At 33.6% G+C, this 23,455-nt stretch overlaps 1 protein-coding gene across 4 annotated transcripts in view; it reads left to right on the forward strand.

The window, feature by feature from the left end:
• The window catches only part of LOC126739570 (cyclin-dependent kinase 14), a 275,956-nt gene that overhangs the window by 216,324 nt on the left and 36,177 nt on the right, over positions 1-23,455 (forward strand). For all 4 annotated transcript variants that reach the window (XM_050445325.1, XM_050445328.1, XM_050445326.1 and 1 more), the window contains 2 exons: positions 11,143-11,342; positions 23,293-23,384. In XM_050445325.1, the coding sequence (XP_050301282.1) occupies positions 11,143-11,342; positions 23,293-23,384 (292 nt within the window). The remainder of the gene's footprint in view (positions 1-11,142; positions 11,343-23,292; positions 23,385-23,455) is intronic.

The raw sequence follows: 23,455 nt of genomic DNA on the forward strand, positions 1-23,455 counted from the left end.
GTTATTTTTTATAACGAGTCAGTCATTTATGCAAACCAGTTAAAATGCTTTGGGATGGCCCCTTCCAAATCTGGCGTTTGAGAGAGCTAATCGTCGAATATATATGGAAAGAAAACTCAATTATCTTAATGCAAAATTAATTTTACATCAAGATAATGCACTATCTGAGAAGACTATTACTGTAAATAAATGTATGCCTAAATACGCAACAATCGTACAAGAGCCAGCGATTTTTTTACTTGATATGGCTCTGGCCGACTTTTCTCTTTTTCCGAAAATTACCACGTTTAGTAAATTATTAGTAAGTTTAAGTTATCCTTAAATTACCACTTCAAGCACTCGTTTTCAATCGATAGGTAACATAAATGAAAATTCGCGACGAATTGATTCCAAAGAATGAGTATCACAAAAAAAAAATTAATGATTGGGTTGTTCGTTGACGAAGCGGTTACTGTGAAAGCGATATAATAAATTTGTCTGAATAATACGTTACTTCATTCATCAAGTTCCGATATTTTTTTAACACAGTACCATGCCCCAATTTCAAAGCTGTTCAGATTGAATGTTCCTCTACATTTAAGACTTGGTTCTCGGTTTATTCCAGATTATCCTGTAAATAAACCGAGTTCATTTACATGATACAAAGGAGCATATAATAACTACCGTAGAGAAAAAGCTTAAAAGGTGGAAAACAGACCTGTTGGAACTGTTCAATAATTAAGGGCCTCCAACGCCGCCTTAGAACCAAGCAAAGTGCACTTACAAATATAAAGAACAGAAACACTATATGCCTTGGAGCTTAGAGTCATAGAGCTTATGAAACTATTCAATTCCTAAGCAATACTCAGATTACCGAGCCATCGCACTTATGCCCTTGAAGTTGTTCTTAAAGATTATTCACAAAAGAATTCACACAAGACTAGAGGAAGATATAAGAAATACACAATTTGGATTCTGGGAAGGACTTGGAAAACACTGTATCAATATTAACCAAGAGGTGGAAAACCTGCATACGGTTACATCGATTTCGCGAGAACCATTGACAGAGTGAAACATGATAAGTTACATCAGCTGCTGATAAGTTATTGAAAATAGCTTTAAATGGCGAAGTAGTTAACAATATGAGGTATGCTGATGACACCCAATCTTGTTAACAAGCAATCTTACAGACACATAACAATTTAAAAAAAAAAACCAAACCAAGTTAATGGTACTTACCAAACTCATCATGGTTCAGATACCACAATATCTGAACCATGTGAATTGATAGATAATTATATGAAAAATTATGTGAAATGATAGATTTGAAGATATTGTGGTATCTGAACCATGTGAACCTGACGGGGGCAAACAACAGGATAGAGAAGGTGCCGACATTTAAATATCTAGGAACTTGGATGTAACAATCGGGTGATCAAACAAGAGAAATAAGAACAGAGATAACTTCCGATAGAAGATGCGCTACAAGAAGAAGAATTTACTTAAATGGATTAGTAGAGGTATTGATCCAGAATTTGGATGATTACTTTTGGGGGATCCTAAGTGTCTTGTATACAAAAGGAAAATAAATAGCAAAGAAGAACTATGAAATAACCCTTAAGGAGGAGTCAATTTTGTGAAACTCTGGATAAAGAAAAACTTCAATTACATTAAAAGATTTACCGGCCATAAAACTTGAGTAGCCGCCATCCAACTTTTATTAAATTACAAAAACTAATCGGTTTAAGAAGTTATTGTTGTTCGTGTGCGATACACCGGGCAATAAAACTTTTTTTTCTTAGAACATGTAATTCGGGGAAAAGTTGGTTTCTTCACCGTCACGCAATCCTGGATTATTTATCGAGCTGTCCCGAAAGTTTTCGGATAAATGACTATTGAGCTGTTTTGGTCCATTCGGGCTCAAGTTAAACTTAGGTTACAGTTCATATAACCGAAATAATTTGTCGTTAAATCTCAACATCGATTATCGACTACTTCCATAGTTTGTCTAATATGGCTATTGGGTTTTTTTTTCAGTCTAAATTTTTCAGGTGCTCTTCGCCACAAATCCATTTCTAGTACCAGTAGACGACGTTATTAGGCTTACTCACCTGCCACGTTTCACACTCATACATCGCAATCCTGCAATCCCCATTTTTTCATACTTCTTGGGAATTAATGGATAGGATAAAAAATAAAAATAAGGCTATGTAGAGAATAAAAATTATCTTTAATTCAAGCTATCAATATCCTATTCCCATTTTAAAAAATTAACGTGCTATCATCTGGGCCAGATAATAGTAATAATAATAATAATTATGGTTTATTTATTCCCAAATATAAGTGCTTATAAACGAAACAATACATAATAAAACTATGAACTATTCGGAATAAAAAGCTACATCAGCTCACCTCCAAAAAGAGGCAGCTGCTAGAGCAAAGGAAAAATTATATAAAAAAATACATGGCCGCAAAGCAGTGAGCAACGAAAAAAAAACAATATAGTTTTAACTTTACAAATTACAAGAGAAATTGAAGAGAGAGAGATTAATTTAAAAAAAAACTGAAGATAAGTAAGATTAGATAGAAATGAGATAGCATAGTGAGATGATGTGCAAATTAATGCTCTTGAACTAATTTGGCTTTAAACTTTCTTTTGAAGGCTGGTATCGATAAAGAAAAGTCCATTATTTTGTATTTATTAATTACAAAGGCAATTTGATAGGTAAATGACTTCTGAAATGTTTCAGTTTTATGAGGTGGTATAGTTAAAACGTTTTCTCGGATATGGATGTTATGAACATCGGTGCGATATTTAATTTTGCGGTGGAGATATGGAGGACATTGAAATTTAATAATTTTATAAAAAAATACTGCTAAATGTAAATTGCGCCGTCCACTCATATTAAGCCATCCTATTTCGGACAATTTGTGAGATATTCTTTGTCTACACCTTATGCCAAATATGAGTCTTAGACAGCAAATTTGCACTTTTTGAACCCTTTTTATGTCCAGGCTGTCCAAAAAAGGCCCATATACGTGATCAGCAAAGTTGAAAAATGATAAAACGAGTTTTTCACAGAGGATAGCCTTAGTTTTTTGGGATAACTAATATATATGTGAACAAATTAGTTTCAACATCGAATATGCTTTTTTTAAACAAAAACTAATATGTTCTTTAAATTTTAATTTATAATCCAATATTAAGCCTAGATTTTTAACTGAGTAGGTATATTGTTGCCTAGTTTAAGTTTTATACTATTTTGTAAGTGGTTTTTATAAGTTTCATTGCAGAATAGAATGGCTGTCAATTTGCCAGGATTTATTTTCAGTAAATGATCTTCCGAAGATTTCAGTACTTCATGACTTAGGGGTCATTATTTATTTGTTCTGTTGATATTGCAGTTAAACTAGGTATAAATGACGAATATATTTGAGTATCGTCTGCATAGAGATGATATTTACAACATTTTAGGGAATTTGCAATGTTAAAAGTATATATAGAAGTGGGCCAAGTATACTACCCTGAGGTACTCATGATTTGACACTCAAAAATTCTGATTTTTTTCCTCAAGGCAAACTCGCTGTTTCCTATCTGACAAAAATGAATTAATTAAAGAGGACGAAGCCTTCTTAAAGTCTAATGTATATTTTAAAATCGCAATCAAGATATTATGATCCATCATATCAAATGCTTTGGAATAATCTAATAGTATCCACACAGTTGCATTTCCAGAATCTTAAGAAGTGACAATATCGTCCACTATATCACATAGTGCCGTCGAACAACGGGGTCTAAATCCCGACTGTTTCGAAGGAATAATATTAAGTCTGTAAACATAGTTGATTATCTGAGTTTCCATAGCTTTTTCCAAATTTTTTGAGAAAGTTAGCAAAACGGATATTGATCTTAGTTGACTTAATTCAGTAGGGTTATTAACTTTAGGTAAAACGTTGGCTACTTTCCAATTTTTTGGAAAGTATGACTTCTCAATACAGCTATTTATGATTAGATAAACCCTGGTTTTTTTTTTACGTGGTTGTTACTCCACTTCTTCCCCTTTTTCAAACTGGCTGGCAAAGGACAGGGTTTTACTAAATCTAAACGATATACTAACGATTAACCAAACGAAAATAATTTATGCATCAAGTGAAGTGTATTCAGGCAATTTAAACGATTGACCCTATTACACTTTACCTTACCCCAATAATATCCTTGATCCTATACGCGAAAAATGAATTTTTTATTTTGTGTTGGCGCTGCTGCTTTACCAGTTTCTGCATCCAGCCAAGTCCATGTAAATAATTTAGATCTAATCCGAGCGGATGCCCGAACAGCTTTAACAACGCCGCTCGAAATGAAAAATACATGAAAAACGAGATGCGCCCGCTGCCAACTTTAATCCGGGAATTTTTCCAGTAAAAACTGTCCCTCGCTTACTGGGTGTGCACTCGCCTTTGAGGTGCTTTCGAGTGCTGAAGGTTATTGTCAGGGTTAATCGTTAGTCCTGGTGAATAGAAATTAGGTCACTTGAGCACCATCGATCTTGGATGTATTAATAAATTATTTCTCGTATACGGATAGCAATTTAAATAATTTGTCCAAGATACTTTAATTGAGTGTCATAAAGTAAACAAGTGAATGAAAGAGAAACTAACAGAATTCAGCAAGAGAAAGAGATGCAAACTGAATTTTGGTGTTTTACTGGAGTTTGTTGTCCAGTAAGGCCTCACGCATGTGGGTCAATTAAAAGAAAATTATGATTTAGATACATCGAAAGAGTGGACTCGAAGTGTCTTTTCCGAAAGTTCCGAGTTGACCCTCTGAGTGGATTTTTCTAGTAGCAGATTGGGACCACCACGAGTTTCTCATCTGAAACGTAGGCTTAAGGTTTGTTGAGTGGATTTGTTAAGAAATGATTGAATTTAGATGAATATGCCATTAACTCCAAACTTGGTTAAGTTTAATTGGGGTTAAGTTTGGTTGGGTTTACTTAGCTTGATTTGCATCATTGGTTGGGGTTATTTTTCTAGGCAAGTGGTGTCAATTTTCAAACCTTTGCAAAATTTAATACTACAATGCTGCAATGCAAAACTGCAATACTTTTTAGACAGGCGGGATCATTTTCAATTGAAGAAATGCAAATTTCTTCCAGAACCACTGGAAAAATTATTTCCTGGCTGGAAAAATTTTTAAAAAAATTTTGTCTATAAAAATTATACCAGAAGCATGAAACCTTTCCAACATTTTTTGAGTTACTTAAAAAAAAAGTAGCTCAGATTGCATGGACAAGAAATGCAAAATAAAAATATCCCAATGATCTGGAAAAATTATTCTGAAAGCTGAATATATGTATTTTATACCTCATGTTGGTGCCAACCTGAAGTTCCAAATTGCGGAAACAAGTAAAATGCAAAATTTGCGCTGAGGAGGCTTCTAATGTTTTTTCTCGAAAATCAAAGTAGATTTAAAATAGAAAAGAAAAGCCTATTGAGGACTTCAGATCATCATCAATTTGTCGAGTACTGTATCTTTGTCGATATCAGAGGTATATGATGTTATTACTTACCTCTAAGCTTATTTTTAATGTGGATTTATAAACAGCAGATCTGCTGATGCTATTTTGGTTTTGTATGTTAATCATATATTTAATAGTTTGGAGAGGGGAGTCCAGGTTGACTGGATCCATACAGATTTTTCTACGGTTCTTGATCGGGTCAATCATGAGGTCCTCTTAGGCTTGACGTATAGCAGATCCTATTCTTCAATGAATATCCGAATTTATTTGAGGGAGAATTCAAGTGCTCAATTTTGCAGGCTCATTATCTGATGAAATATGTGTGCCATCAGAAGTACCACAAGGTTCCCATTTTGGCCCTGTCTTGTTGTACCACTTCTTAATTGATTTGGCGAAAAATTTGAGAGATTCCAGTGTTCTGATGTCTAAAGATTATGTCAAACTTTTAAGAAGTATTGAGACTACAAGAGGATCTGCAATCATTTTTTTAATTGGTGTTATTTTAACAGGATGTCATAAGTCAGCGAAAACCTATCAATTTTATTTACTCAATAAATAATCTTCCAATTGGAACAGAAGTTTCGGACTTGGGAATCTGGATGGATTCAATAATTATCATTTGAGGGTCACATCAATCATCTAACAATAGGGCAATGAAGGTGCTTGGTTTCATTCAGAGATCAACTATTGACTTGTCTATGTTTACTTTCAGAATGCTTTATTGCTCCCTTATTAGATCAATATTCGGAGTATGGGTCAGTTCTTTGGTTCCCATCTTACAATTATTACATTGAGCAGCTCAAAGAAGTCCATAATAAATTCTTAAGAATTTCTGCGTTTAGAAGTGGATATCACGGGGGGCGAATACAGCAATCAGTGGGTGAGGGATAGTCTAAAGGTCTGTCCTGAATTGTAGTGTCACTTTTTGAACAGAACTTTTTTTTCACCACATTTATTTTCGTCACCACACTCTTACGGCATGAATGAACTACACGACTGATTCACCGAACTAATCACTTGCTAGGACAAATAAAATCTATTTGATGTTTAGATTTAGTACTTTTAAACAAAAAATAGGACAAATTTTGTAAATTGTTCTTCTTCATTCACGGTCTTGTCAGTAATTTACGGTAAATAATGTACTGTGATTTTAAGTGATATGATGTGGTGTGTTTATATAGAGTGATATGGAGTATGATATTTAATTGTCATTAAACTTAAATGTAATTCTTTATATGCTTACAATTATAATGTAAATGGATTCCGTTGATATTTTTTTTGGCAGCGATTTCTTCATTTTCAGAAAAAAAAAAGAAAAGTAGAGTTGCATGTCAGCAGCATATAAATAAGCAGTGCAATATTTTAAGAAAGTGATGAGATTAAACTGCCTAGAATAGGTGAAAAAATAATACCAACTATCTTTAAAAATTATTTTATTTCCCTGGAAAATGCGGAAAAGTTACCCTAACTGCCCGGAAAAAAATATTCCGAACAGTGACTTCACCTGCCTGAAAGAAATGAAAAATTGTTCTCGAACTGTGTTAAAAATAATTTCAACTGCCTGGAATATTTGAAAAAATTATCCCGCCTGTCTGAAAAGTATTGCCGTTTTGCATTGCAGTATTAAATTTTGCAAAGGTTTGAAAATTGACACCACTTGTCTAAGAAAATAACCAGTTAAAGTCACTTTTCAAACCCTTTTAGGATATTTAAATAATTCTTGAGTATTTTAAATTTTTGGAATACTTTTTTCAGGCAATTGAGGAAATTTTTTCACATTTTACAGGTAGTTGAAATAATTTTTAAAATCGTTTCAAGCTTTCGGAATCATTTTTCCACTCATTTGGGATCATTACACATCATTAGGCATTTAAGGCATTTCTTAAGGCAATTAAGGTAATTTTTCAAACATTTATAGGCAATTTAAAAAAAATTGAAGTGTTTCAAGCTTCCGGAATAATTTTCCCTATCCTTTGGTAAAATTTTAAAAGCAATGAAAAGAATTTCTTCTGCGTTTTTCATCCAAATAAAATATTTTTTTTTAATGTTTCAACTTCTCTAATACATAGTCAGGCAGGATCATTTTACAGGCAATTGAAGTATTTTTTTTGACAGATGTAGAATAATTTTTATATCTTCCAGACACTTTTCAAAATCTTTTCAGTCAATTCAGATATTTTTTAAAGTGTTTCAAAATTTATTTTAAACCTTATAAGTATTTCAAAAATATTTTTTTTTTAAATTTTTAAGGGTTTAGTTGGATAAATGGTCATAAAAAAATCCAAGCTTCTCAAATTTTTTTCTTTAGTTGCCTTAAAATTAAAGAAAAAAAATAAATTGTGTATAATGGACAATTAAAGAAAAAAATTTGAGAAGCTTGGAATTTTTTTGACCATTTATCCAACTAAACCCTTAAAAATTAAAAAAATTGGACTGGGTCACTAAAACAACACACAAAATACTTTTTTTTCATTACTTTTGAAGAATTTTACAATTCCAGATAGTTCAGATAATTTTGTTTACAACTTCATATTTTTTCCAGTTAGTTGAGATCGTCTTAGCAATGTTTCTAGACAGTTAAAATAATTTTCCGGTACTAAAATAATTTTTAATTTCTTCCAGGGAATTGAGTTTACTTTTCAAACTGTTTTAGGCAATACAGATAATTTTTCAAGTTTCAAGTTTTTGGAATACTTTTTTCAAGCAATTGAAATAATCTTGTGTTTCAAAATTAATAAACTCGGAATAGTATTTTTATGTCAGTTGGGGTCATTTTTCCAGGCAATTACGCTAAATGTTCTTGGAATAATTTTTTATTTCTTTCAGGCAGTTGAGTTAAATTTTAAAATTTTTCCAGGCAATTTCAGACAGTCAGGGGTCACTTTTCCAGGCAAATAAATGTAAAAAGTTTCTCTTTACGAGGTTTATTTATAAATTTGTTAGCGGTTTTCCTTTTAAGTTGTTAGCTTTCTTGGCGCGTTTCTTAAATTTTTTTATTGTTCTTATACTCAATTTAGTTTTTTTTTACGTATTTTTAACAGCTTTAATAGACAATTTGAAAGCTACGTCAAAATGTCTTCAGGATTTCTCTATATTAATGTTCAGTCGTCAGTAAATAGCACTAGTTTGGATTGAGGTATAATAATTTGCTTCTCCCTTAGCATCACTGTTATTATTAATCTTACTGTTGTCATATATCATAATAATAATAAAGAATTTCGGAGGAATCATTTTTCCAGTCAGTTCGGTTCAGTTTTCCAATTTTTCCTGGCGGTTAGAATAGTTTTTCCAAAAGTTCTTGAATGATTTTTGTCAGATAGGGATATTCTCCTTCCTTTGTTTTTACTACCGTACTTTTTTGTATTTTTTAAACTCTTAAATCTTAACATCCTAACATAGCTTTTACCTTAGAAAAAGAAAAAGACGGTAAGCTTCCTTTTTTAGACCTTTTGCTGACTAGAGAAAACAACAAAATCACCTTTGATATTTATAGAAAACCTTCCTCGACGGACAACATTATCCAGTTTGATTCTAATTCCCCGTATTCTCATAAATTTGCTGCATTCAACTCCTTTTTCTACCGGTTGTTTAAAATACCATTATCAGCAAGCGCCTTTCAAAAAGAGTTAGCTACAATTAAACAGATTGCAGTAAATAATGGGTTTCCATTAAGTATAATTAATAAAATTTATTTGAAATTTCATAACAAATACAAGCTCTCCTATAATTTAATGTATAACACCAGCATTAAAAATTCTAGATTTCATTGCCTCACTTATTTTGATAGCATCTCCTCCCGATTGGCTAAATTGTTTAAAAACTATAATTTACAGATAGCATTCAAAACTTTCAACACAATATTATTTAAGGAGCTCGTAAACATTAAAGATAAAAGAGAACACTTAACCCAATCGGGAGTTTACTCACTTAACTGCGGGGACTGTAATGCCGTTTACATTGGTCAGTCTGGAAGGAAAATAATAACGAGAGTGCAGGAACACTTAATAGAATATAATAAACAAAAAGATACCGAAATCACCGAGACTAAATTGGCTTTTGCAAGCCATTTATTGTCCGCAAAACACTTTCCTTCCATCATGGAAAATCTGAGTGCCCCAAGGGAAAGAAGCTTGACTTATTAGAGAAGATGGAGATCACAAGGGCAAAAAGGAGTCCTGTACTGTCTTTTTTGAATGATGTTTTTACCTTTGAATCGCATTTTATTTTTAACAGTATTTATCACGACCTGGATAGCAGTTCGTAGGCAAGCGCTTGCCTACGAACCCGATGGTCACTAGTTCAATTCTCGACCAATGCATATTTCACTCTTTATTTTTTTTTTTTTGCTTTATTTTCGTTCAACTTAACCTCATTCTGCTTGTTTTGTTTACTTTTATTTTATTTAGTTTTGAAACCGGATTTAATGTGAACGTCAGCAATATTTTTTTTATGTATTTATTTTTGTTTTAACTTAAATGTTTGTGGTGTTAAACGAATAGCTTTACCGGTAAGTCGTATCTCAACATTGTAATTCGTGTGTCTATGCATTGTTGTTTTTTATACTAGGGTTGCTTTCTACTTTTAGATCTGATGATGCCTTAGGGCGAAACACCTGTAATAGTTTTTTAAAAAATAACCATTGACTTTGTGTTATCACAATCTTTGCTGAACTTGGATAAAAAAGTGGTATAATTTCATTAAAAATTCTTACTCATTCCAGCACGTATTAAAAAATTTTCTATATTCCAAAAACCATATCCTCTTCTGATACCCACGACGATATATATCAGTAACACACATATTGAAGATTTATCTATTAATACTTGAATCTCCTTGAAATTACATTTTTGAAGAATCTTTCATTATGAAACTCGTCTAAAGATAATGGATAATGTCGTCTCAAGGTCTCAAGAAAAAAAAACCAGTTGATCGTCATAATTCACCATCATTAATCACACTACTAATCCAACTTTTGCAATTAAATTAGGCCTAACATCTAATAACTTTAAGAGCGAACCGCTAAATTAATTTCTTACACAAGAAATGTGGTGACAAGTACGAGGGAGTCTTGAAATCTCGACCGCGCTAATGACATCATCAATCTTACACAGGCTTTTAGGGCAAAGGTGCGGTAAGTGGTGAAATTTTGAATCTTCAACAGGGGATTCTTGGGAAATAGTTTTAAGGTTTAATAAGTAACCAACTCCCGTAAAATTTGTCTGAGCTGCTATTTTAGAGAAATCCTTTTAGGTGTAACAAGAATAAAACCTCTCTGACTTTAACTTAATTCGGATTTAATATTCCGCTCGTCTACCAATGAGACTTAATTTAACGAATCCGGGAAATTTTAAAATAAACTCAAGGAGCCGTTTCGCCCATTCGTGCCTTGTTAATTTTTCAGATTTGCATTTTTTCTTTGGCATTTTTCTCGTCTTACTTTTCTCCCTTTCGAATCCTAAATGGTGCTTGAAACGGCCGCAGTTGATATTCTTGTCTGATGCGGGATTTTCTTAAATTTTTCAGCCGCTTTGCGCCTTTTTTATTATTCGTTCTTTCATCGCGGATTGAATTAAAAAGAAACAACCATTACAGAATAAGTAAATCAATGTTATCAGTGCATAATTGTCTTTTATTTTTATTCCAGAATGGAACAACGTGTCAGGACACGACAGGGTTAAGCGTCAATTGTCAGTGTCGAGTGACAGCAAGTTATTGGATGACGACATCCGAGAGGAGACGAAAGTGATCCTAAGGCCGCGAAAACCGCCGAGACCCAAGTCGGAGGTGCTGCTCAACCAACAAGCCGGTGATAGTCGAAGGACGAAGAGGTACTCGGCCTTTGGGGTAAGTTCTGCTGGATAGTCATTTTATCTATCATCATTATCAATATCCGTAAGTACAGACTTCTGAATCTGAGAGGTCTCAACTTCAGGCACTTTATGTCAGTTGATTCGACAGGTATTCAAAAAGTAAGTTTCCCGAGTTCTTTTCTACTCCCGTTTTCATTTCTCCCAGACACCATCTAACGGACTTGAGCTGAATATAGTTTCAGTTCAGGCCAATAAGAGAGGGAAGTGGTTTTGGTGGCCAAGAATACTTTTTTCAGTAGTACGAGGTCGACAATCATGGAGCTACCAGTACAAAACGGCAATCAGATTCACAGTGAATTGGTTACTATTTATGGTAAAAGCTGAGGTATTGTGCAGATGATGTAAAGATGGCGCACACATTTTCTTGAGAAATGGGTAGAATTGCATGATAAGCAGGACGCCCAAAAAGCACCATTACGGACGCTGCTATTGCAGTGATCGAAAAAATTATTTAAGAGGGCAGACGACAGCCTATTGATAATATTTTGGAAATGATGCCTTCTGAACGTGGAATTCACCGAAGTTCAATCCACATATAGTATTATCGGAAAAGCTTGGTTACAATAAAGTTTGTGCAAGATAGATGTGGTAAAAATGAAGGACTTTTGAAACTAATTAATAACTGTGGGATATGCTTTGTTTTGCACGAAGATCGTTAAATATTTGTCTTCTAAAAGATTAAAGGGAAGTAATTTTTATAATATTTTGTCGTATCTTGTTTCATATACAGATTTGCTAAGGAAATGACTGTTCAAAGTGATGGACGTAGTATCTTGGCATTGTTAGTCTTGAAGGTTCAAATGGTTTACGTCCGTCCTAAAGCTTATTTTCTTATACAGGTATATCGGTAACTTTTTATTAATAACTTTAAAAAATAAGACCATAGAGGGTAAACGCCGTCGGTTATGCATATTAAGCCAATTGGTGGATTTCAAAGTATGACTTATATGGTCGTCTTTACGTACTCCGTGTATAAATATGAAACAGGAATTTTGTAACGTCTGGATTCTACGCATGTCTGACTTTTTTACAAGGACTATAGATTATATCGCAATAGTTTCATTGCGACAGAACATAACTTTCACAAAGTAGTACTTTAAGACTTTTCGAAAGAGATCCGTCGTTGATATGCTCAGTAAAACGGAACTCCTGGTCTACCACTAGTCCCAAGGTTGTCCCTCTAATTTGGTTGAAAACGGGTATCAGTTCAGAGTTTAATAATATTTCATTTTTGTACGATCGTTCAAATTCCTTCCTACGATTTTTTTGGCCCAAATACTTGATGCCTTCCGTTTTGACCAATGTTTTCTCGATATTTCGTGGACATTTTTCAGATCATAATTAAAAGCGACTGCAGCTTGTTCCGAATCATCTGAGTCAAAAATAATGTAGGATTGCGTATCGCCGCAATAATAGTGATGTTAGCTGGATAAGAAAGCAGTAGGGAACTGGAATACATAGAGGGATTAGAGCAAAGGTCCCTGAATTGAGCTCTGATCAACGCCTGACTAAATAGGTAAGGAGCCTGATGTTACCCTGTAAGAGACAGGTTGCGTTCTACCACACAACATATTGGAAATTAAGCCCTTTGCGCTTTCAGAGCACCCCAAGAACCCTAAGACAGATAATAACAACTCATGATTGAAAGTATCGAAAGCCTTGGAGTAATCTAAAAGCGTTAATGCTGTTAAATTGTTTTGATCGGTGGCAGAAATTATATCACCGACAATTTTTGTTAATGCGGCAGCACAGCTGTGATCTAATCTAAAAGCAGATTGATGGACTGGCAATAAGGTGTATTTTTTAACATGGTCTTGTATCTGAATTTCAATACCCTTTGCCAGTACCTTAGAAAGTGCAGGAATAAGACTTACAGGCCTTAGTTGGTTTATATTCTCTGCATTAGATATCTTTGTTATAGGAATTACTGTGGCTTGCTTCCAAACTAAAGGAAAAACAGAGTTGATAATAAAAAAGGAAGACATAACTCAAGTGTTGATTTATTGACACCATCTAACCCTAGCGCATTGGTGGTCTTAATTTTAAGAATTTCATTCTCAGAGACAAGTAAAAAAGAGATGAGTTTTAAAATTTATCTTGGTATTATTTGGTACTATTTCAATAAAATGTTTGTAAACTGTACATTATTTAATTTTTCAGGTAAAATGGAATTTGTTTGATTTACAATATTCATTTTCTTTATCGAAGTCCATAAATTCTTAACAGTTTTTGCTTCTTGCATAGTGAAAAAAGCTTTTTTTTCCCTTTTCAATTGTGGTGGACCAGATTGGCTTTAATAGTAACAGTTTATAGTATGAGCCAAGGAGCATACGGTTTATTTATACGATAGGAATGATACGGTGCTTGAATATCTAAGAGAGAATGAATACCCTCATTTTGCTTTCAATATTCAATGCTTTACAAATTAATTTTGCCTTCAATATTGTCAATGTCATAAATATTTTGCAATGGGATAGATCTCAATTTTTGCTTAAATTGATTTATATTCAAATTTTTGAAATCCCGTGAATTTTTGAAAATTGGTTCTTTTCGCGAGCTACGAAATTTAGTCAAGCATTGTACAAGTTCGTCATCACTTGTTGATCTTATAGAATTTTCATTTGTCGTGAGTATATAGTCTATAAGTTTCTTTGACGTTTCTATTATTCTGGTTAGCACCTTGATAAGTTGTGTTAAACCCAGACCTTGAAAAATCTTAGTGGCCATTTTGGTACCAGTCTTTTTAAAAATAAGCCAATCAGTTATTGAGAAAAGTCTTGTAAGAATAATTTGGTGGGTTATATCAAGGCAGAATTAAGCTTTTGAACTTGTCAAAATCTACTACTAGTGAAGAGATATTTAATTGTGGTATTTTTAGTTTTTTTGTATCTTCATTTTAATAAGGTCTATAGAAAAAAATGTTCAAAACGTGAAATTTAAAAGAAAACACGCATTCAAGAGAATATTCAAACATATTAAGAAAAGCTGTAAAACTGAGGAAACCAGTGCTTTTGTAAAAAGTATCAGAATTTATGTATAAAAGAACTAGTATAAAAAATATTAAGAAGAAGTAGTTAAAACAGCCTAATCTAAAAAAAGTTTATATCCGAATATCGGATATAAAATATCCAAAAAAGACAATAAATAAAACCTCTTCTTTTTGGTGACCTTTTTGCCTGAAGTGGACGTAAAACTAGTTCTTCCTATCGCAGGTCTTGCAAAAACTCTTGGTGTCGTCTTATTTTTATCGGTTTTAAGTTTTGCCGATTTTTCTATAGGCTCCGATGGGCTTGCTATTGATGTTAGTACAACTCCTCCGTGGCGATGCTTGATAAAGAATACTCCTTCAACCTGTCTCGACTATAGAGTAGTCGGCTGTAGAGTATGCACCATCTACCACCAGTTGATTTTTAACTATTTAGGCGAATTGTTTTCTTTTTGCAATCTTGCAGTATTTGTACACAATTTTTTGGTCAAAAATGGGGAGTGAGATCGGGTGAGATACTAATACCGGATCCCTTTGGCTCGATCAGTCTTTTTAGAATCTGCAGCTTAAGTAAAAATTTGACAAATCTAGCAATGACTCTTTTTTTTGTCCAACTCGATAGAAGTTGTCAATATCCTGGGGTACTACGTCAACACCCAAAGAGTCCGTAAATAGTTTCAAAATATGTTGTAGCATGTCTTCAGATACTTCGTTCAACCCAAAGATAATAATTTGATTTTCCTTGCCAGTTTTTTCGAGGTATTATATTTAATGCGGATAAATATTGTGAAGTGCTAAAGAAACTTAAAAATGGCATTAAACGAAAACGCCCTGGAAAATTGTCAAAAAAGGTATCGCTTTTTCATTCAAAAAATGTAACGCTCTGCCTCATTCTGCGAAAAAAACACACAAACTTTACTACAGAAGCTCAAGTGGGCGATTTTCGACCACCCACCTTACTCTCCAGACCTGGCATCAAGTGACTATTTCTTTTTCTCAAAGTTAAAAGAAAGCTTGGGTGGCCAGCACTTCTCGTAAACTCGTTAAATCGTGGATCCAAAAAAAGGTTTGTTTACGCTTGCAAATAGATACAAAGTGTAGTACAAACAAAGTGTAGTTTTCGTATATATTAGGTGTTCTTCAGGCCAATAGGCAGAAATAGTTAAGGCCTTTCATTGTAAATCGTAAAACGGCACATTGAAAAAACTGATGTTCATTTAGGGTATATTATCGGAATTTTAGCTGCTCCAGGCATTTTGCGTAATTTTTTTGGTCTTCTAGAGATTTCAGATTACTTTTTCTTGGTTTTCAAGTTTTTTGTTCTATTTCTTATGTTTTCAAACAATTTTGGGTAATTTTATTTCTTCCCAATTGACTTAGCAATTGACGTCATTTGTTATGTCTTCTGAGGATTACAGATTTTTTTGTTCAAGTAATTTTACTTTTTCCAGGTCTCTGACGTAATTTTTGATGTCTTCTAGGGACTCTAGGAAATTTTTCTTCATTTTTTTTTCAGGCTTTGTGTTTTATTTTGTATATTTTTAAGGAATTTAAGGTTATTGTAGGTCTTCTAGCAACTTCAGAATTTTTTTAAATGGTTTTCAGGAATTTTGTTATATTTTCAAGTAATTTTAGGCAATTTTAGATACTCCAGGTATTTGACGTAATTTTTTTGTCTTCCAGATATTTCAAATAATTTTTTATTTCTTTATAATAATTAGTTTTCAGGCTTTTGTCGTTTATTTTTGGGTTAGTTTTATTTTGGAGAATGAAAACAAATATTAATTTTATTTTTGGTATTTGAGGTCCAGAGATTTTTTATGATTTCAAGGGATATCAGATCATTTTTGACACTCTTTCTAAATTGGCTGTGTGTGCTCATGATTTGAATTCTCCGCACTCATCTTTCTGATAGCCAGAGACAGAACAGTAGTTCAAGTATGTTCAACAAAAACAACCAACTCTTTCTGAGGTGATACTTCTGTATTGTAATAACTCAACAGTCTTTTGAGCAATTACGTAACTTGAGTAACAGATACTAAATTGATAATCCCAAGAAAAAAGCAGGGAAACAGGGGAACAAACTTTACACGAACGCATAAAATCAAAGCGAATTTTGAAGTTATAAGTAGGAAGTATATCGCTCAACTGTTCTACATTTCTATAGTTTTCCGAATTCAGCCCTAAACAGTTTTTCAGCTCTTGTAATATATAAAATATTCAATTATTTTTTAGTTTCTCAGTTGGCAGCTATTTTATTCAATTTAAGTGAAAGATAATTATAAAATAAAATTAATTAAAATTCCAACAGAAATAATTAAGAAAAAATGTATCTGAACAACTCAGTTGTACGCATACTAAATTAGGTTCTAAGGTTTTTTAACCATGAGATTCGTCTTCTACCTACACTTCGTTTTCCTAGTACTTTTTTTGCAAGATACTCTGCAATAAGTTAAATCTGTTTTAATTTCTCATTACGTGTCCGAAATATTGGAGCTCCTTTTCTTGCTCATTCTGCTGAGAACCTCGATATTTGTTTTGTTGTTTGTTCATGGTATTTCAAATATTATACGATATAACCATAACTCGCCATGCTTCCAATTTCTTCATTGTGGCTTCAGTAGGTGTGTCTGCTTCTATCCAGAGAAGACGTAACAGCGCGGTCTTATATTGGTGTGCAATGTGATGGGTTGTGAACATATATTTATGTTGCTGAATGCAGTCCTGGCCTTTTTAATTCTCCTTTGTATTTCCCACGAATGATCACATTGCTCGTTAACCAGAGAGTTCCGAGATAAGTAATACTGCTCACTCATTATATCGGTTTTAGTTGTTATAAGCTGACAGTTATTAATGTTGTCTTTGCTGCCCTTGCGATATTCCTGTGTGAATATGTGTATTCTAACTTCTCTGAATATGTATTCTGAATAAATATTAAACAATAATGGGAAGAGGATGTAGCCCTGATTTACACCTCTCAGTATCTTCATTTCTTCTGCTGTTTCATTTCCAATTCTAACAAAACTTCATTCATTCAAGTACAGGTTGACTATTATGTTGGTCCCTTTACTCTATGATAAGCCTTTTAATAGTCAACAAAACATGCAAACATGCTACAGTTCATGTCTCTGCATCTCTGAAATCGAACTGTGTATGCAGGTGCTAACTGTCTTGCTGCTTTGACCTCGTCAATGAGAATGTCTGGACCTGTATCATCATTTGGATACAAGCGTTCGGGTCTTGTGTCATAAGAGTTGTTCTATGTAGATTTTTCATATGTCTTTCAAGTTATCAATATTATTTATAGGTTTTCCCACGTTGTTAGTTAGGGTGGTCACATATTTAGGTTTAGATGACCCAGTTAACTCTTTAGTTTTTAATTTTACCCAGGCTAATCCTAGAACACAATTATTTATTTATAAAAGAGAATAATAATTAATTATTCCCTTAAGCTTTCGAAGCATCCGTCTCTATTTTGGCAATATTGCGTAGATTCTTTTTCTTCCTATAGACTAGAAAGGCCTAAATGGTTGTATTCAATTTATTATGTACAAAAATCGATTTTTTTACGATTTGTTTCGTCCTTACGAAAAAACAACAACCCTCTGGCGAATGTCTTAATCACTGCGGGTTTAAATTAAAACAAAAGCCACTCGGTGGTGCTCTCTTTTTCCTTGATTAGAACCTCAGGCCCTTCAGTGTATTTTTTCCGCTTATTTATTATTGGCGTAAATAAAAGAGCCACCGGCCTGAGAGGACGCCTCGTCTGAATATTTTATGAAGCGGCTTTTCTTTTTGCGAGCGAATTGTTTTGTTTATGGGCCTTTTTATGTATTCTGGCGAGGCGATTAAATTTTCAGGCACTTCCTTATTGTCTGCCCGTTGTGTTTCTTATTGAGGATGTACGGCGTAACATAAAATTGCCTCCAGAAAGACGTATGTGTACCGTAGGTTAGTTTCACTGTATTGGTTTTTCGTAAGTTATTTTTTGAAACTTAGTTTAGTCAACTTTGTTGGGATAATGCACTGAAATTAAACAGACGAAAAATTTCGTTTCTTTAAAGTCGAGAAATTCTGATTTTTGGCTTTATTTTTCTTCTAATTTAGTTGAAAAGCTCAAACCGAAAATATGTACAAGTTTTAGGTTTGTCCCCCAGAAATTGTACTTGTAAGCTCCAGTTTCTCTTCTGCTACGCTTAAAAACTCATTTAAAAGTCACTTGTTGTAAACGATGTTTTAATAAAAACGCAAGATTTGAATTGTGCGCCATGTTTGACAGTTATAATGTCACACGATTATGACGTGACAGATTGAAAGTTGAGTGACAGAAAGGCCAGAGACGTCTCGTCATCAGGCACAAAAATTGGACATTTCAACAGGCACTCTTTAGCGAATTTTTACAAACGATTTACAGCTGCATGCCTAGAAAATTCAACCGACTCAACAACTTCTTCTAGCAGACCATGACCAGCGAGGAGAATCCACCAATTGGATCCTTGAGCAAACAAAATCATATTCAGTGATAAGGTCCACTTTTACCTCGATGGCTTCGTTAATAGGCAAAATTGTCGCACATGGGGCTTAGAGAATGCAATAATAATGTAGCAGAAAGCAATGCATCCAACATGTCACTGTATGGGGTGCCTTATGGTCTGGAGGAATAAGTGGACCATTTTTCTTCGAAAACGAAGAAGGTAATGCAATAACGGTGAACGTTATGGTGCTATAATAACACATTTTCTGTGGCCTTATTTGGAAGCTTTTGATCTTGACGACATGTGGTCTCAGCAGGACGGTGCCACATGCCATACCGTACGTGAAACATTAACGATCTTCCACACATTTGCTCCTGGTCGTGTCATTTCCTGATTTGATGACCTCCACGCTCTTGCGATTTACGCCTTTAGACTTGTGGCTGTAGGATTATCTGAAGTCAGAGGTGGTGTATGCTAATAAACTTGCAACCATCAACATTGTATGATTAAAATACTACTATATGTATACAATAACGTTATTGAAAATTTTGCCAAAGGGATACGAATATGCCAGCAAAGCCGTCGCGGCCATTTAAAAGATATTTTGTTTCATACATAATTCCCAAATGTATATTTTCTAAATTAATAAATATTTCAATACTTTGCCACAGAGAACCATGTTTTATTGAACTCTGAAATCTTGCGCTCTTATTGAAACACCCTTTATAATAGGAGACAAAGTTACAAACATTTGGTCGAATCAAGAGTGAGAGTATTTTGGAGTTTTGATTGTCAAACTGAAAAACTCTATTTTCAGTAGATTGTTCTAACGGGATACAAAGTTTGAAGCACATCATGCTAAACTAAAAAGGTGACCTTTTTGGAATTATCTTTTTTATTTATTTGAGATATTCTACTTCTCTTTTGCCTTTACGCAGCCTTTGACTACGTACCTCATGGGATTCCAATGATTATCTATCATTATTTACATCAATGATTTGCCACTTTCACACTTATTAGTATGCTTCACTCTATTTTCTGAAGACATATTTCAAAAAGATTTGAAATTACGTTTGAATTAAAGGTTTTATTGATCAGCATGGTTTTTTTCAGAGACCTATCTTGTTTTACTAATTTGTCTTTCCTTTGCAGTCATATTTGTGTATTCATTAATGCACAGTCTCAGGTTGACGTTATATATACCGATTTTCAAAAAGCTTTAGACATTTGATTCATCAATATATTTTGTTAAATAACTCGTATCGTCATGGCTAGGTTAATGAATGTTTCATTCGTACCTACTTTGTAAATCGCAGTTTATGGAGTATGAAAGCTTTAGATCAGAATTCTTTAATGCTACCTTGGGTGTACCTTAAGTTTCAAACCTGGGTCCATTGTGATTTATTTTGGTTATCAACGATTTGTTTAGCTCACTCAACTCCCATCGACTGGCTTTTGCTGATGACTTAAAGTTAGTATTTAAGATAGATAGTATTAATGACTGTCCTATGCTTGGAGCCTTTGGTGTGACGCTCAAATTACGAGACCACTAACTCAATTTAGTTTTAATCTTCTCCCGAAGATGTTAACATCGTTAGCCAAACACGTGTCGAGAGTAAAAATAAAGAGTTTTGGTTAGTGGTAAAACTGTCTCGTAATTTGAGTATTAATGACTGTTTATTTCTTCAGAACTGTCTAGATTTCTTGGAGATTTGGTGTGCTAATAACAGGCTGGGGCTTAATGCGGCGAAGTTTAGTGTGATCAGTTATTCAAGATCAAAGATCCCCGTTACTTACAACTAATCTATCAATAATTACATTTTGAACAACTCCGAATTTACCTTTATAACACATTTTAATAGTGTTGTGATGTCAGCAATGAAGAAACTTGAATTTATAATTAAAAATTCTCGGAGCTTTACTGCGAATACAACGTTTAGCTGCTTTACCAGGTCAAAATTGGCATATGGCTGCATCGTGTGGAATCGAATTTACTAGGGCTTGTTTGAGTCTGTTCTGTCAAGTACTTAGCCGATAGACTCAATGGTATATCTATCCTGCAAGGAGTTTTGACCACCGCCAACTATTAGGGTGCTGTAATCTACATCCATTGTATCTGAGAAGAAGCATATTTTTCCTATAACCACTTATTTTAATACGTTACAAAGTTTTAAGCACGTGCTCATTTAAAATTGATCTATTGATTTACAACAATAATTTTGCCACTTTCATGCCCATCAGTACACTTCACTCTATTTGCTGATGATATAATAATCTAATCTTGTAGTAAAGATCTGGCAAAAGCTATGAATAATTCATGGGGCTCGCTGGTGGGAGGAATCAATGGCTTCTCAATACAAGAAAAACACAATCTGAATCTTTTCCCCGGAAAAACATTCCTGAAGAAATGGAATCCAACCTGTGCCAGTTTTCTTGGCGTTGTCCTTAGTCTCATCTGGGCGTCCTATACTGCCTCGGTGAATGCAAAAAATATAGTAGTACTAGTACAAATAGAAAAAAAGTTGACGATATAACGTTAGTGAGATTGAGAGTGCATACTTTTTACTCTGTCACTGACAGATTGCCTATGCCATTCTTGCCTGGGAGCATAGTACAGAAGTAAGAGATGTGTTCTAACTGCAAAGAAGTGCAATTGCAATTATTGCAGGCCTTCATAGAGCTTGAAGTTCTGAACCTATAAAGGAGTCCATAACTTTAACACAATGCATAGAGAGCATCTTGTTGTAAATTTCCATCGACTGGAAAGGGGTGGTATAGCCCAGCGCGTCTGCATTTCAATGGATTGTCTCTGCCTATCTGACAATTTCGCACAAACAAATTTAACTGTTTTAAAGAGTTTCAACCAATAAGTATTTAATGTGTTGTTCCCCAACATGTATGTATTTAAATGTGTATAGAAATTTTAGCTTATGATAAGAGGTTCACTTCTTTAAATAATAAATAGCTGCCAGTTTTATATTCATAACTGCATCATCCAATACCAGAGTGTCTGTGATAGCAGACCTCACATGTAAATAATACAAAGAGGTGGACTAAGAATGGCACCCTGCAGAACTTCATGACGAAGCAATTGACAATCTGATTGCAATTCATTCACTTGCACAACCTGCTTCCTAAACCTGAGATATGCCGAAAACCATCTACAGACCCGAGCAAAGAAACCAAAATAATTAACGTTAGACAACAGACATCACATGCCTTGATATATTTTAGCAATACAAGATAGGAGGTCAGGCAAGCATCCATGTTTTAGAGACATCACTGATAACCTTACTAACTGCTGTTGCTGTCCTATGACGTTCCCTGAAACCGGTCTGAATTGTAGGCCATATGTCTAAGTTCATCGAATGAGGTAATCCTTGCTGCCTGGAGATGAGGTCTCACCATTGCAATTTTCCATATGGCTGCATATTCCCCTGTTACCAAACAATGATGAAAGTTTTACATTACAAAACATTTACACCCTATTTCGTCAATACCTGCGCATTTAGATTTCATGCGAGAGAATGATTTATAAATACCATATTCAGTTATTACTTTAAAATGAAAAGTTTCACTTATAAAGTGTTAGAAGAGTAATAATTTATAAGAGTCGTGTCAACAAGAATATCTTGGGAAAGTGATCACTTACAGCAGTGACAACCCTTAGATGATTGGGTGTGTCAAAAGACTGCTTGCAATGGAAACTCCAAGCATTTACTTTTGATCAAGTTGTTTTCACATTATTTTTAAATTTGTTTAACTCAGAAGTCATATAAGCCTTCTTCTACGCTCGTATTACAGATGATAGATAATGATTCAGATCTAGGTAATAATTTTGATCTATCTAAGTGTGCAGTTGTATTTATTAAAGGTTTTTTTTCAGCTTTATATCTTTTATAGTATCAGTTATATAGGGTTTACAATGATTTTATTTTATCTATATATTGTTTCTAAATTTTCCTGTTACTGACTTGTGCAAATACTTTTGTATGAATAAAATAATTTAAATCTCACTAATAATAGTTAACCTCATTTTTATTTTAATTAAGACAAAAATCTTGAAATATAATAACTACCTTGAAAATATAATAAACTAGTATACAATTTTGTAGTTTAATGACTCAAAATATTTTTTTCTATCTATTTTAACATACCAATATTTTTTTTTTGATTATCTTTTGTGATAAAGAGAATGACTCCAGTTTATTTACTACTTGAATCTAATCTTTTAATATTACAATTTGATATATTAAGTTCAGTTCGCTTTCAGTTATTAAATATAGATAGACATTTTTTTTAGAAGGATTATTCATTAAAATTAATCAAAGTCAGATTTATTAAGGAAACTCGAAACAAAGCAAAAAGGTTAATTTCCTTTTTAAAATAATGACATAATGGTAAACAATTTATTTTCTCAAATGATTTATCGTTAATTTGTATTTAAATCATGCGGTTTTTAGGGTGACTCGCCGTTCGGTAAATCCGAAGCCTACATTAAGTTAGAACAATTAGGAGAGGGATCATATGCTACTGTGTACAAAGGATTTAGCAAGTAAGTACAATCGAATCAATATTTGCTAACAGGCAATCGAGACGCTTGTCAATAATGTAAAATTATCAGGT

The sequence above is a fragment of the Anthonomus grandis genome, chromosome 8 (genome assembly GCF_022605725.1).
Source record: "Anthonomus grandis grandis chromosome 8, icAntGran1.3, whole genome shotgun sequence".
Lineage (NCBI taxonomy): Eukaryota > Metazoa > Arthropoda > Insecta > Coleoptera > Curculionidae > Anthonomus > Anthonomus grandis.